The 15,315-nt window shown below is 48.5% G+C and overlaps 1 protein-coding gene across 3 annotated transcripts; it reads left to right on the top strand.

Moving 5' to 3' along the window:
* Nucleotides 1-82: 82 nt before the first annotated feature.
* Nucleotides 83-15,157, top strand: ARPC4 (actin related protein 2/3 complex subunit 4). 3 transcript variants are annotated; one of them, XM_007985160.3, is made up of 6 exons: nucleotides 83-199; nucleotides 5,019-5,137; nucleotides 7,510-7,621; nucleotides 9,132-9,227; nucleotides 11,383-11,553; nucleotides 14,249-15,157. In XM_007985160.3, the coding sequence occupies exons 1-6, from the start codon at nucleotides 83-85 to the stop codon at nucleotides 14,252-14,254; spliced, it is 621 nt and encodes a 206-aa protein (XP_007983351.1). In that variant the 3' UTR covers nucleotides 14,255-15,157. The 3 variants fall into 3 exon arrangements, with proteins under 3 accessions (XP_007983351.1, XP_007983353.1, XP_007983352.1); XM_007985162.3 differs by lacking the exon at nucleotides 83-199 and adding an exon at nucleotides 356-481; XM_007985161.3 differs by lacking the exon at nucleotides 83-199 and adding an exon at nucleotides 443-538.
* Nucleotides 15,158-15,315: the final 158 nt, after the last annotated feature.

Genomic DNA, 15,315 nt, shown 5'->3' with positions numbered 1-15,315 from the left:
GGGGCTTGGCGGCGGAGATCGCGGCGCTGCAGTTAGCGCCGCTGAGCCCCAGGAGCTGCGGGTAGGAGGGGCGAGAGAAAGGATGGGGACACAGAACCGGAAGAAACGAAGGGCTCCTCCGCTTCAGCTTGTCCTAATTTGGTGCCCAATCCGAAGCTGGGCTGTACCATTGCATACCTGGGGGGAGGCTGTGGCAAAGGTAACAAGAAGGCCGAAGGCACAAAGGGGAGCTGCTCTCATTCCTGGAGGAGCTTAAGTAGTGACTCGAGTGCGAGAGTTTAAAGATACCGAGACAGCCCTAGGTGGAAAACTTCCGGAAGGGCCAAGCGTTCGCAAGGGCTCCCTATCCCGCTCAGAGCATAGATGGTACCACCCGGAAGTCCGGGCGGAGACAGCGGCTGCGCTTCTCGCGAAAGCGCAGGCATCGCGGGGCTGGCCACTTCCGTACTTCCGCTTTCCGGCCCAGCCAGCGCCCGCGATGGTGAGAGAGCCGGGCCCCCGGCCAGGGACCCCCAGCTGTTCAGCTTCAGGGCAGTGGGTCGGTGGGAGATGTGGCTTTGCCGCAGGGGCGCGGGGCTGAGGGATGCGGGGGGGTTGTGGGGACACCATGAGGGTGGGAGAAAGAGGGTGGGGGCCCGAAGTGAGGAAGGGGCGAGTAGGGGTACTCCCTGGTTTGAAGCAGGCCTTGCGGCTTCGTGATCAGCCTTCCAAGCAGGTAGGGGCTTTTACTGAGCCCTGGAGGAAGCTGGAAGTGGGGCTTCCTAGGCTCTTTGGAGCGTTTCGAGGGTACGTAGTCGGCCTCTTAGCCCGTCGAAGGGCCGCTGAGGCGTGTAGCGGGTCCATCTGCCTATCCACAGTAGAGCTTCACTAAATACGCCCTTTGTCTTCTGCCTTCCTGGCCCTACAGTTGCTTAAGGCAGGCGGCCACACTTCCTTATCCCACTCTTGGTACCTCCAGCCCTGCTTCCACCCCACTGGAGGATCTCTCGTGTTGCTTCTATTCAGGCCCCTCCTGGTCAGAACTGAACTGTGTCAGCCCTAGTGTTTGTTAGCTGTGATACTGCTCATCCCTCCCTTCCTGAAAGTCCTCCCTTTTTCATACATGTGGGTATTCTTGGGAGTTGTGACTTTGGATGACCACCTCCCTCATCGTCACACCTTCCCTGGTGATACCGATCTAGTCTGCTGGCTTCGATGACTTTCTTCACTCTGATGACTCCTAATCTGGCTTCTCAGCTCTTTCAAGGTTTGCCTGGGTATCTTGAAGAGACCTTGAAATTACACCTCTAGTTCAAAACTCATCTTCCTTTCTAAATTGGCTCTTCCTCCTGGGTTCCCTATCCTGGCAAACTTTGTGAACTCATATCTCTGCTAGAAATCTGGATTTTTTTTTTTTTCTAATGGAGCACATGCCTCTTGATTTTTAAAAATTTAAGTTTATTGAGGTATTGCATGAGACTACATCTGTTTTATTCATGAAAGGACAGGCGTCACGGAGCCAGTCACCTTTTTTAGGTTTACTGTCTATAACTATTGCCAAAGGCCGGGTGCGGTGGCTGGCGCTTGTAATCCCATCACTTTGGGAGGTCGAGGTGGGCGGATCACGAGGTCAGGCCATCCAGACCATCCTGGCTAACACGGTGAAACCCCTTCTCTACTAAAAATGCAGAAAATTAGCCGGGAGGGTGGTGGTGGACGCCTGTAGTTCCACCTTCTCTGGTGGCAGAGGCAGGGGCAGGAGAACAGCGTGAACCCAGGAGGCGGAGCTTGCGGTGAGCCGAGATCGTGCCACTGCACTCCAGCCTGTCGCTCCAGCGACAGAGCGAGACTCCATCTCAAAAAAAAAAAGTGTTGACAAAAACTTGCTGGGTATGGTGGCATACACCTGTAGTACCATCCGCTCAGGAGGCTTAGGCAGGAGGATCTTGAGCCCAGAAGTTCGAGGCTGTACTACCCTGTGATCACGCCTGTGAATAGCCACTGCACTGTAGCCTGGACAATATAGCAAGATCCTGTGTCTTAAAAAAAAAAAAAGTCAAGTTATGTAACCACTACTACAACCAAAATGCAGAATATTTCCATCACCCCAAAAAATTCCCTCGAGCCCTTTTGTAATCACACCTTTCCTCCTTCCCACCCCCGACAACCACTGATTTTTTTAACCCCTATAGTTTTGCCTTTTTCAGATTGTCATGTAAATGGAATGCTTTAGTATGCAGGCTTTTAAGTGTGGCTTCTTACCATAGTACATGTGAGAGTCAACCATGTTGTGTGTATCAATAGTTACTCTTTTTTATTGCTAAGTAGTATATAATTGAATGGCTGGACCACAGTTAGTTGGAAGTTGTTTTTCTTTTTCTTTTTTTTTTTTTTAAGGACACAGTCTCTCCCTGTCGCCCAGGCTGGAGTGCAGTGGCCAGATCTCCGCTCACTGCAACCTCAGTCTCCTGGGTTCAAGCAGTTCTCCTGCCTCAGCCTCCCAAGTAGCTGAGATTACAGGCACCCATCGTGGCTAATTTTTTTGTATTTTTAGTAGAGACAGAGTTTTGCCATGTTAGCCAGGCTGGTCTTGAACTCCTGACCTCAGGTGATCCACCCACCTCGGCCTCCCAAAGTGCTGGGATTACAGGCATAAGCCCCTGGGAAGTTGTTTTTCAGTTCCATTATCCACTCCATCTGTCAGTCCAACACTTGTGATACTCTTTGCTTGTGTCACAGTCTGCTGTATGTCTCACTTCCGTCTCCAAATCATTCTTCACAGAGCCACCATGCAGCTGCAGTCATGAACTTCCTCCTCAGAAAGCCCCAGTAGTTCCTTACCCCCTTAAGAGAAAAGCTAAACTTGGTAGCCTGGCATTCAAGATTCCCCATGATCTTACCTCAGTCTACCACTGCAGCCTCATTTAGTGAATCTAAAATGCTTCTCATATACAGAAACATTGTACTCATTACTGCTCTGGAACTCTTGCTGTCCTTTTGTGTTACTCTAACGTTAATTATTTCTTTTGCTCATTTATTCTACAGGAAATGAGTAAGACACTCTACATGTTACGTACTGAGCTAGGTTGGAGGCTATATAGCTGTGAGTAAAATAAATATGGTCTGTTGACCACGAGGTTTACAGCCTAATAAAGGAGAAATCACTTTACAAAGGCATGAAGGAGGCCAGGTGCAGTGGTTCATGCCTGTAATCCCAGCATTTTAGGAGGCCGAGATGGGCGGATCACTTGAGGTCACGAGATTGAAACCAGCCTGGGCAACATGAGAAAACCCTGTCTCTACTAAAAATACAAAAGTTAGCCAGGCGCGGTGCTGCACACTTGTAATCTCAGGTGTTTGCGTGACTGAGGCAGGTAAATCACTTGAACCCGGGAGGTGGAGGTTGCAGTGAGCCAAGATTGTACCACTGCACTCCAGCCTGGGCAACAGAGTGAGACTCTATCTCAAAAATAAAATAAAATAAAATAAAGGCCAGGCACATTGGCTCACGCCTGTAATCCCAACACTTTGGGAGGCTGAAGTGGGCGGATTGCCTGAGGTCAGGATTTGAAGACAACCATGGCTAACATGGTGAAACCCCATCCCTACTAAAAATACAAAAATTAGCTGGGCATGGTGGTGTGCACCTGTAATCGCAGCTACTTGGGAGGCTGAGGCAGGAGAAAGGCTTCAACCCAGGAGGCGGAGATTGCAGTGAGCAGAGATCGCGCCACTGCACTCCAGGCTGGGCAACAGAAGCGAGACTCTGTCTCTAAATAAATAAATAAATAAAAATTAAAAAGATATGAAAGACATTTTATTGTAAATTGTAATAAATGCCTTGTAGGGGGAAGTGAAGGCCTAAGAGGCTTTCCTTAAGCTGAGATCTGGAGGATGACCTAGGCAAAGAAAGAGGAAAAAAGCCTACAAATAGATGGTCAAGCATGTGTAAAGCCCTGAGGTGGGAGAGAATTTGGCTGATATAAGGACTGACCAGTGCATCTAGAAGCTAATCCCTCTACTAAGAATGTCCTTAATCTAGCCGAGTGTGGGGCTCACACCTGTAATCCCAGCACTTTGGGAGGCTGAGGCTGGTGGATCACAAGGTCAGGAGATCAGGACCACCCTGGCTAACATGTGAAACCCTGTCTCTACTAAAAATACAAAAATTAGCCAGGCGTGGTTGTGGGCGCCTGTAGTCCCAGCTACTTGGGAGGCTGAGGCAGGAGAATGGCATGAACCCAGGAGGCAGAGCTTGCAGTGAGCCGAGATCGTGCCACTGCAGTCCAGCCTGGGTGACAGAGCAAGAGTCTGTCTCAAAAAAAAAAAAAAGAATGTCCTTATTCTACTTTTTCTCATTATAAAATCCTCCTAATCCCATTTCACTTTCAAAACCAGTTTCTTCTGCAAATATAGATTACTTGTAAATCTAAATATTTCAACATTTTATCTTTATATCATAGTTATTTTGTGTATATCTGCTATCCAGTTGAGCTGTTTGAGGGTAGAGACAGTGTTAATCATCTTTGAATTCCCAGTTAGCTCAGTGCCTGGCAAACAGTATATACATTTGTTGGCCTAATAGATTGAAGACAATCATGCATTCACTGGTATGTCTCTAGATCACTTTCTGAACCTCAGCACTTTTGCTATTTGAGACTCAATAATTCTTTGTAGTGCATTGTAGTATGTTTATTGGATATCTGTCCACTCAGTGCCTGCAGTTCGCCTCCCCGCCAAGTCATGACAGTTGAAAATGTCTCAGCATTCCTCTGGTGTGACCCCAGGTTAAAAAAGAAAGAAAGGAAATGTCTCGACATTGCCAAATGTACCCTGGCAGGCAAAATTGCCTCCTGTTGAAAACCATGATTCTGCACCTTGGAAGGCGTCTCGAAGGCCTAGTCTGTTGTATTCACAGTGGTGTCTTAAGAGCCTTGCACCCTCAGTGCTACCTGGCTTCATGGGAGCTGGAATAGGGGATCAGTGGGTTTGGCATGACAGATTTTGATCTTCCCTTCCCTTTGTGTTATTTCCTATAGACTGCCACTCTCCGCCCCTACCTGAGTGCCGTGCGGGCCACATTGCAGGCTGCCCTCTGCCTGGAGAACTTCTCCTCCCAGGTTGTGGAACGACACAACAAGCCGGAAGTGGAAGTCAGGTAGGGAAGGACAAGTCAAGGTGGGGATGAGGGGTGCGGCACGCAGAGATGGCTGCTGTCTAGAAGGTGCCGTGAACTTATGTCCCAGAGTAGTCAGGACAGCTGCAGTTGACATTTTGTCTTGCTGCCAGCTGAATGGTGATTCCCAATTTGGAGTTAAGAAAATAGGGTCAGTGGGTTGGCAGGACAGAACCCAGGGGAAAAGACGAGATTGCTTGACACAAGGTATGACTTCTCAGAGCGGGGCTGTTGATGAAGTCTTTCCTGTGGCATTGTTGAAAACACTGGTAGTTTAAGGAATAGTCAGATAATTTAGTTATCTGAGATGCCATCTCCATACTTTTCTAATGTAATGATCAGGGATTTTTTTGTACCTACCAGTCTAGACACTCTGACACCCTAATCCAAATACTCCACATTTTGAATGATTTTTTCTTATCTAGTTTCCATTTCATAAATATCTTTTTCCCCTTTAAAATTTAATCTGGTGCAATGGCTGGTGCAAGCCATTGCCTGGTGCAATGGCTCACCCCTTTAATCTGAGCACTTGAGGAGGCTGAAGTGGGCAGATCGCTTGAGTCTAGGAGTTCAAGACCAGCCTTCACAACATGGCAAGACTCCATCTCTACCAAAAAAATATACAAAAATAGTTGGACTTGGTGCCACATGCCTGTAGTCCCAGCTTCTTGGGAGGCTGAGGTGGGAGGATCTCTTGAGCCTGAGAGGTAGAGGTTGCAGTGAGCCAACATCGTGACAGTGCACTCCAGCCTGGGTGAGACCCTGTCTCAAAAAATAAGTAAAAGAGGTTGGGCACGGTGGCCTATGCCTGTGATCCCAGCACTTTGGGAGGCTGAGGCAGGCAAATCACGAAGTCAAAAGATCGAGAGCATCCTGGCCAACATGGTGAAACCCTGTCTCTACTAAAAATACAAAAATTAGCTGGGCATGGTAGTGCGCGCCTGTAGTCCCAGCTACTCAGGAGGCTGAGGCAGGAGAATTGCTCGAACCCGGGAGGCAGAGTTTGCAGCGAGCAGAGATCATGCCACTGCACTCCAGCCTGGCGACAGAGCAAGACTTCGTCTCAAAAAAAAGTAAATAAAATTCAATCTGGTATATACATAACTGAGATAATCTGGGTTATCACATTAAATGGTATGATTTAATTTTGAATTTTAAAAATAACTGATGTTAGGATATGCCCTATTGTACTGCTTAATGTACATGATTTCCAGTGGGCCTTTGAAAATGATTAACAGTTTAGAGATATCACACCACAATTAATTACTATTACAGATCTCTAGGTATTCAGAGGCATTACCTTGGAACCTGAACTCATAGGGGTCTCAGAGGCAAATGAATCATTTCTGGATTGATAAAGGAAGCCAAACTGTGTTCAATTTTAGCCTTTCCTTACCTCCAAGACAGGTGTTCTCTCTGCATTCCTAAATGGTATATTGGTTTGCCCGTGTAGGTTGAGTATCTCTTATCCAAAATGCTTGGGACCAGAAATATTTCAGATTGTGGAATTTTTGCAGATACTTAACCAGTTGAGCATCCCTAATCCCAAATCCAAAATGCTCTAGTGAGCGTCTCCTTTGAGCATCTTGTCAGCACTCAGAAACTTTCAGATTTTTTTTTTTTTTTTTGAGACAGAGTCTCATTCTGTTGCCCAGGCTGGAGTACAGTGGTGTGATCTTGGCTCACTGCAACTGCCACCTCCTGAGTTCGAGCAATTCTCATGCCTCAGCCTCCTGAGTATCTGGAATTACAGGAATGCGCCACCATGCCCAGCTAATTTTTATATTTTTAGTAGAAATGTGATATCACTATGTTGGCCACTCTGGTCTCGAACTCCTGACCTCAAGTGATCCACCTGCCTCAGCCTCCCAGAGTGCTGGGATTACAGGCATGAGCCACCATGCCCAGCCAGTTTCAGATTTTGGATTTCGGATTTGCAGATTGGGGATGTTCAACTTGTCGTTACTAAAATAGCTGTTTTTTGTAAAGCTCCTACTCTGTACCAGGCAAGCTATTAGACATTTGACCCTTTTTGATCTCTCTCAGTCCTCGCCAGTGAATTAGGAATCAGAGTCATTTTACAGATGAGAAAATTGAGATTCCAACAGGGTAACTTGCCCAAGGAAAGTAACAGAGGAGGCTGGATTTCAAAACCTTTTCGCCCTGACTTCAGAGCCTGTGCTCTTTCTGCTGAAGAACACACTCACTGGCCCCCATCTTGGAGCACCCCTGCTTGTGAGTCTTCTATTCCTTGGACTCTGTGGTCTCATAGTGATTCCAGGACCTGCCAAGGGGTCACTCTGACTATTCTGTCCCTCTGTAGTACAGAGGACTCTGTCACATTGTGTTTTCAGGAGTAGCAAAGAGCTCCTGTTACAACCTGTGACCATCAGCAGGAATGAGAAGGAAAAGGTTCTGATTGAGGGCTCCATCAACTCTGTCCGGGTCAGCATCGCTGTGAAACAGGTGAGTTCACCATGGAGGAGGCCCAGCGTAAGGAGCTCTCTTTCAGTCCAGGGGTCCCCATCTGAGAGATCAGTGAGCCAGATTCTAGATTCAGAGTGCAGGAAACCTAGCCTCTGCTTCCTTTTTTTTTGAGACGGATTCTTAACTCTTGTCGCCAAGGCTGAAGTGCAGTGGCATGATCTTGGCTGACTGCAACCTCTGCCTCCCAGGTTCAAGCAGTTCTTCTGTCTCAGCCTCCCGAGTAGCTGGGATTACAGGCGCCCGCTACCACGTCCAGTTAATTTTTGTATTTTTAGTAGAGACGGTGTTTCACCATGTTTGCCAGAATGGTCTCCATCTCCAGACGCAGGTGATCGGCCCGCCTCAGCCTCCCAAAGTACTGAGATTACAGGCATGAGCCACCATGCCTGGCCAGTAGAAGGCAACTCTAAACTTTCAACAGGATGAAAACAAAACAACATTGTTAAATGCAGACTACATAATGTTTTCTACAGAAAGTTCTAACCCTGGGGCCTGCTTTCCTTGTTAAAATGGGAGGTTAACAAGTGTTGGGAGGTGTTAAGGGCATACTAGCAACCAGCAGCAATAATTTTCCTTTAGAAATGTTGAGAGTTCGGGGCCAGGCACAGTGGCTCATGCCTGTAATCCCAGCGCTTTGCGAGACCAAGGCGGGTGGATCACTTGATGTCAGGAGTTCAAGACCAGCCTGGCCAACATGGTAAAACCCTGTCGCTATTAAAAATACAAAAATTAGCCAGGCGTGGTGGCATGTTCCTGTAGTCCCAACTACACGGGAGGCTGAGGCAGGAGAATTGCTTGAACCCGCGGGGCGGAGATTACAGTGAGCCGAGATCACGCCGCTGCATTCCAGCCTGGGCGACAGAGTGAGACTCCGTCTCAAGAAAAGAAAAAAAAAAAAAGGTAGCCAGGCGTGGTGGTGGGCACCTGTAGTCCTAGCTACTGGGGAGGCTGAGGCAGGGGAATGGCGTGAACCCGGGAGGCGGAGCTTGCAGTGAGCCTAGATCATGCCACTGCAGTCCAGTCTGGGCAACAGAGCAAGACTCCGTCTCAAAAGAAAAAAAAAAAAAAAAAAAGGAAATGTTGAGAGTTCAGAAGGGAGAAACTTCAGAAATGTTCAGTGTTATTAAAGCAGAGATCACCTAAGGTTATTTCTGATAGCCCAGGTGGTGCTACAAAACACCCTGGGAAATGTAACACTAGTGAAATGAGAATGGGAAGGACAGCTTGGAGTACAGTTGTAGACTCTGAAAGAAGCCATAGAAGACTATAAGAATTACCTCTCTGGAATGGGTCCTCATTAACAGATGGCCCAAGGTAGACCCTTGTTTCAGCTGGCAGCCAGGTCCCCCACTTCAATGATCCTTCCGAGTACCAAACCTCACTGTCTCCTGGGAGCCTTGGAGAAATTGGAGTCAGAAGACCAGGCTACAAGATGTTTTTGGCCTTGGGTGTCAGCTTTAGAGAAATGTTTCTCTCTTGCACTCCGCAGGCCGATGAGATCGAGAAGATTTTATGCCACAAGTTCATGCGCTTCATGATGATGCGAGCAGAGAACTTCTTTATCCTTCGAAGGAAGCCTGTGGAGGTGAGACCCTGTGACCCATGAGTTTGCGATACCCAGGACCCTGTTACAGAATGGCCTGGGATTGTTTCTAGAACGAGGATCAGTGCTCCTCCAGCTGTTTGGCACCCACTGCCTGAATTGACAGTTGGCCTTCATCTCAGAGTGGGAGCAAAGAGGATTAGAAACTTAGGAAAAGTTGGGTCTACCTCAGCCATAGAAAAGGCGAAAAAGGGCCGGGTGTGGTGACTCATGCCTGTAATCCTAGCACTTTGGGAGGCCGAGGTGGGTGGATCATGAGGTCAGGAGTGCCTGACCAACATGATGAAACCTCGTCTCTACTAAAAATACAAAAATTAGCTGGGCGTTGTAGTGGGCACCTGTAATCCCAGCTACTCAGGAGGCTGAGGCAGAGAACTGCTTAAACCTAGGAGGCAGAGGTTGCAGTGAGCCAAGATCGTGCCACTGCACTGCAGCCTGGGCAACAGAGCAAGACTCCGTCTCAAAAAAACAAAAAAAAGGGGGGCAGAAAAGGTAAGACATATTGCTTATTCCCAGAGCCTATAGTCTAGCATCAGAAAGAGCTCAGTGAATTAGAAATCCTTTCTAAGCTCTGCCAACTGAATCATAGTCTCTCTCTCTCTCTCTCTCTTTTTTTTTTTTGAGATGGAGTTTTGCTCTTGCTGCCCAGGCTGGAGTGCAGTGGCACAATCTCACTCACTGCAGCCTCCACCTTCCAGGTCAAGCGAGTCTCCTGCCTCAGCCTCCTGAGTAGCTGGGATTACAGGCATGCACTACCACAGCTGGCTAATTTTGTATTTTTAGTAGAGACAGGGTTTCATCGTGTTGGCCAGGCTGGTCTCGGAACTCCTGACCTCAGGTGATCCGCCTGCTTCGGCCTCCCAAAGTGAATCATAGTCTCTTTTTTTTTTTTGAGATGGAGTCTCACTCCGTCACCCAGGCTGGAGTACAGTGGCGCAATCTCAGCTCACTGCAAACTCCACCTCCCAGGTTCATGCCATCCTCCTGCCTCAGCCTCCCAAGTAGCTGGGACTACAGGTGCCTGCCACCACGCCCGGCTTATTTTTTTGTATTTTTAATAGAAACGGAGTTTCACCGTGTTAGCCAGGATGATCTTGATCTCCTGACCTCATGATCCACCTGCCTCGGCTAGGTTTACAGGCGTGAGTCACCACGCCCAGCCTTTTTTTCTTTTCTTTTCTTTTTTTTTTTTTTTTGAGACAGAGTCTCGCTGTGTCATGCAGGGTGGAATGCAGTGGTGCGATCTTGGCTCACTGCAAGCTCTACCTCCTGGGTTCACGCCATTCTCCTGCCTCAGCCTCCCGAGTAGCTGGGACTACAGGCGCCCGCCACCACACCTGGCTAATTTTTTGTATTTTTAGTAGAGACAGGGTTTCACCGTGTTAGCCAGAATGGTCTTGATCTCCTGACCTCATGATCCACCCACCTTGGCCTCCCAAAGTGCTGGGATTACAGGCATAAACCACTGTGCCCGGCCCACCAAATCAGTCTCTTAAAGCCACAGTTAACATTGGGTCAGTTGTTGCCTGAATTTTTATTTGAATCTTCTCCACAGACTCCTTGCCAGGTCAACTTAAAATATCCCCAGTGACTGAGCAACTACCACACAGCAGCATGTGCCATCATCAGACACGTCAGACGTGTTGGCCAAGTTCTTACTCATCCTGAGCCAAATTTTCTCTCCTGGTCCTAGATCTAACCTCTGGGGCCACCCGGAATAAATAAAATTGCTCTTCCTCCCACAGCCCTCCAGCAGAAAAAGACCTTAATCCCACCCATCTTCCACATCATCTCTTCTCTGAACTAAATGTTCCCTGTTGTTTGATTAGATTCTTCTTTAACAAGACTTTAAGTCCCTTGACTCATTCTCAATGCAGAGTTCTTTGTGCCACAGATAGTTTTCCAGAGATGTCTGATACACACAGAATTCTCAACTGGGTTCAGTTGCTTAGATCCAACCTAGACACCCTCCCCCAGAGCAGCTGGGCTGCTGACTGGAAGGGTGTGTAACTTGGGAGAAGATCACAGCCAGTGGAAACCATGTGGATGAGTGGAGGACGTGACCAGCTTAGTTCCCCGGGGGTGCTAATTGTCTCCTGTTCCTTCTCTTCCTCCTCCCTACTGTCTTCTTCCCTAGGGATATGATATCAGCTTTCTGATCACCAACTTCCACACAGAGCAGATGTACAAACACAAGTTGGTGGACTTTGTGATCCACTTCATGGAGGAGATTGACAAGGAGATCAGTGAGATGAAGCTGTCAGTCAATGCCCGTGCCCGCATTGTGGCTGAGGAGTTCCTTAAGAATGTGAGTAGGGGCCTTTCAGCTTTCCTTCCAGAGGCCAAAGGATCTGGGGGTCATGTTGAGAACTTAGCATCTGGTGGGAAAGGGGTCCAAGCAGTGTGTTTATATCTTCTGAGCTCTCTAGGACCCCTGGGCACAGCAGGTCAGTCAGGTGCTTTGGAGCCAGAGGACCCCAAGTTCATCTCTGAGAGCTACAAGGCGTTTTCTGTATTTGGGTGTCTGGGATGTCTCCTAGTCCCTCATAGGAACTTGGACACTCATTTCTACATCTCAAGATGTTCACAAAGGCCTTACCTCTATCTTATTCAAACCCCAAGCGAGGCAAGTGAAGTCTGCGTGTGAATTTTCTAGGAATATAGGACAGTTTATCATGTTATAATTCCACTTCTCAAATAGACTTCAGTACTTCCCTTCAGCATGTTTCTCAGGCTTAGTCATGATTCCTTCAACCTGTTTTCTATCACTTGCATGATATAAGTCCTCCAGATTCCTCTTACATTGTTTATGCCTTTCTAATTGAAAGCACGTAGTCATCTGAAGAGGTAGAATTGTTTACATTGATGAACTGATGACATAGTTCTTAGTTGTTTAGATATTCAGAACATGCCCTCTTTTTTTTTTCTCCTTTTTCCAAACAATCTTCGGTTTGTTGATATGTTCCACCCAGAGTGGCTGTGATCTCTAGATGGTAGACTTAGTGTGTACTCCCACTAGTAAGTACACACCCAGTCCAGAAGGAGCTCAGATTCCTAAAAATGGAAATTATACCCGCTTCCCTTGGGATTTAATTATACCGAGGGTGGCCAGTATACAGAGTAGCCATAGTGTGTGCACAGGTCAGCATGGTTGTTCAGCTCACTCAGCTGTGGAGGCAGACCACCTGTGTGTGAATCCAGGCTCCACCACCTACTCAGGCATGTCACTGAACTTTCAACTAAGCCTCAGTTTCCTCAGCTGTGAAATGAAGATCTGGTAATTAATACTTATCTTTCAGAGTGGTTGAGCATTAAGTGAGACCATGTGTGTAAAACATAGCACCTGGTACATAGTAAGCCTTCCATGTATTGCAGCACTGAAGTTTTTTTTTTTTTTTTTTTTTGAGACAGAGTCTTGCTCTGTCGCCCAGGCTGGAGTACAGTGGCCGGATCTCAGCTCACTGCAAGCTCCGCCTCCCAGGTTCACGCCATTCTCCTGCCTCAGCCTCCTGAGTAGCTGGGACTACAGGCGCCCACCACCGCACCTGGCTAATTTTTTTTATTTTTAGTAGAGACGGGGTTTCACCGTGGTCTCGATCTCCTGACCTTGTGATCCGCCCGCCTCGGCCTCCCAAAGTGCTGGGATTACAGGCGTGAGCCACCGCGCCCGGCGGCAGCACTGAAGTTTTATGACCAGGATACTAGGAACCCTCTAGATTGAACTGGAAGGGGAAAATAGCTCTTGTTCCAATATTGGCTTACTCATTTCAACAATCATTTACTTATTTATGATAATTACATCACACAGAATTAGACACCTAAAAAAGTATGTTCACATATCCCGTTTATTACTCAAAACAATCTTTGAGTCAGCTATTATCGCCATTTTAGAGATTAATAAACTGGGGCTCTAGAAGCAAAAGCACCTGTCCAAGGTCCCTCAGCCAGTAAGGAGGAACCAGAATGTGGAACTGGGTTTTCAGACTCAGAGGTCTAAGATAGTACCATAACCTTTGTCGGGGTCACAAATTCAGGTGCATCTAAAGGTTGAGTAGCCTTGGAGTGGGCAGGATGAGGAGCTGCCAAGCACATGGCTCATCTGCAGGGGCTGGCTCCCACACACCTCCAGGCCATTGAGCCCCCAATATTTTTTTTTTTTTTTGAAATGGAGTCTCGCTCTGTCGCCCGGGCTGGAGTGTGGCTCACTGCAAGCTCCGCCTCCTGGGTTCATGCCATTCTCATTCCTCAGCCTCTCGAGTAGCTGGGACTACGGGCGCCCACCACCACACCCAGCTAATTTTTTTGGTACTTTTAGTAGAGATGGGGTTTCACCGTGTGAGCCAGGATGGTCTCAATATCCTGACCTCGTGATCCACCCACTTGGGCCTCCCAGAGTGCTAGGATTACAGGCGTGAGCCACCGCGCCTGGCCAACTAATTCATACTCTTTTAAACACCATGTGGGCCATACAGTGCTCATCTTTGGGCTGGTTTCAGGCATGGACCATTGGTTCACAACCTTTGGTCTCTAAAATGTCCAGGGCTGTCCTAGGCAGCATGGGGGACCCTTGAGGGCAGAAAACATTTCAAGGGCCTGTCTTGGTTGGAGGATCATCCAGAGCTTGACACAAAAGTACCAGAACCTGGGTCCTTCTCCACTTGGCCCTCTGAGTCCCCAAGCCCCTTGCATGAGAGCCCCCATGCCTAAAGAAAGCAACCTCAGTTCACCAGGCAGGATGCTGACAGGGCTTTCTAGCAGCCTCCATGCCAGGGCACAGGGGAGCTGTGGAGAAGCTCCATGGCTGTTAACTTTTCTGCCTCATCTAGTGTTAGGCTTAGGGCTGGTGTCCATAGGTCACTTCTGACCACAAGGTGTCCTGGGACCCAACTCTGCCCATCAGAGAGATGAGCACAGTGGCAGCTCAGGTTCACGCACCTCCTTAGAGCAGTCCTACCAGGATGCAATAATAACCACCATGCACTGCCTCTTGGTTCTCTTGACAGTTTTAAACCATCTGGCTGGATCTTGTGGCCTTCCCCCTCAGACTACCCATGTCTCCACGAAGGCATCCTGGAGTTACTCCCCAGAGCAGCGGCGGCGGCGGCAGGGAGCTGGGTTGGGGTGGGCATTTGATGCGGGAGGTGGGTGATGTGCTTGCTAGCTGGACAAGAAAGCAGCTGTGGACCTGCCCCAAGGCCACACATGCCTGGTCAGGTTGGCTTCTGATGTTCAGTGCCCTGGGCCGGGACAGATTTTTTTTTAACTTCTTGAAACTTAAACTCTGTGCTTGTAGGATACTGTAACCTTTTTGTCTTTTTTTTTTTTTTTTTTTTTTTTTTATAAAAAAAAAACCTCCACCTCCAGTGACTGTGACTGGTCCCAGTGATTGTACCTTATTGGTTGCTGTGGGTCTGGGCGGGCCTGGAGCCAGAAGGCGACTTTATTTTTTTCTCTCCTATGCCACCCCAGGTGGGGAGGGAGGAGGTTTCAGACTCCAGTTTCTCTCCCTTACCCTTTTATTCCCAAGCCTCCTTGGCCCCAGTATAAGTGGTGGGAACCTTCTGCCAGCTTCCTGAGTTCTGCCTGAAGATGGCCCCCCAGCACTGGTTGGGGACAAGGGCCAAATTGGTGACCACCAGTCATGCCTAGGACCTGGGGCCCAAAAACCAGGCAACCCCTGACTACAGGGGCCACTGGGTACCCTCCCAGTTGAGAGGGGCCGCTGTTTCGCCTTGTCCGTCAGTGCCAGTGCCTGTGCCAGAGGTTGCGAGGTGAGTCCTCCAGAGCTTCCCAGCCGGGCCCTCCTGCCTGTTCTGGCTTGTCTGCTCCCACGCTAGCTGTCCCTTTTCTGATTCTGGTGGATCCTCCCTCCCCTAATTAAAGTCTCTTTTTGCCCCTTTGGGGCTGCATGAGGTCTTTGCTGTCTGTGTGTATGAAAGGAGGGGAGGTGGGGCTTCTTTTCCCTGAGACTAGATGGCTGGTAATTGTGCCTGGAGCTCCCCACTGGGTGCACTCTCATGATTGGTCCCGCCATTATTCCTACCAGGGGCCCCAACCCAGAGACTCCATT

The sequence above is a fragment of the Chlorocebus sabaeus genome, chromosome 22, assembly GCF_047675955.1.
Source record: "Chlorocebus sabaeus isolate Y175 chromosome 22, mChlSab1.0.hap1, whole genome shotgun sequence".
NCBI classification, from domain to species: domain Eukaryota; kingdom Metazoa; phylum Chordata; class Mammalia; order Primates; family Cercopithecidae; genus Chlorocebus; species Chlorocebus sabaeus.
This window is presented reverse-complemented; position numbering and strand designations above follow the sequence as displayed.

Bases quoted from the DNA above. Each gene is read 5' to 3' on its own strand.
- ARPC4 (XM_007985160.3), top strand. From the start codon at position 83: ATGGGGACACAGAACCGGAAGAAACGAAGGGCTCCTCCGCTTCAGCTT. The intron at 200-5,018 runs GTAACAAGAAGG...TATTTCCTATAG, and splicing joins GGGGGGAGGCTGTGGCAAAG to ACTGCCACTCTCCGCCCCTA. The intron at 7,622-9,131 runs GTGAGTTCACCA...TGCACTCCGCAG, and splicing joins TCAGCATCGCTGTGAAACAG to GCCGATGAGATCGAGAAGAT.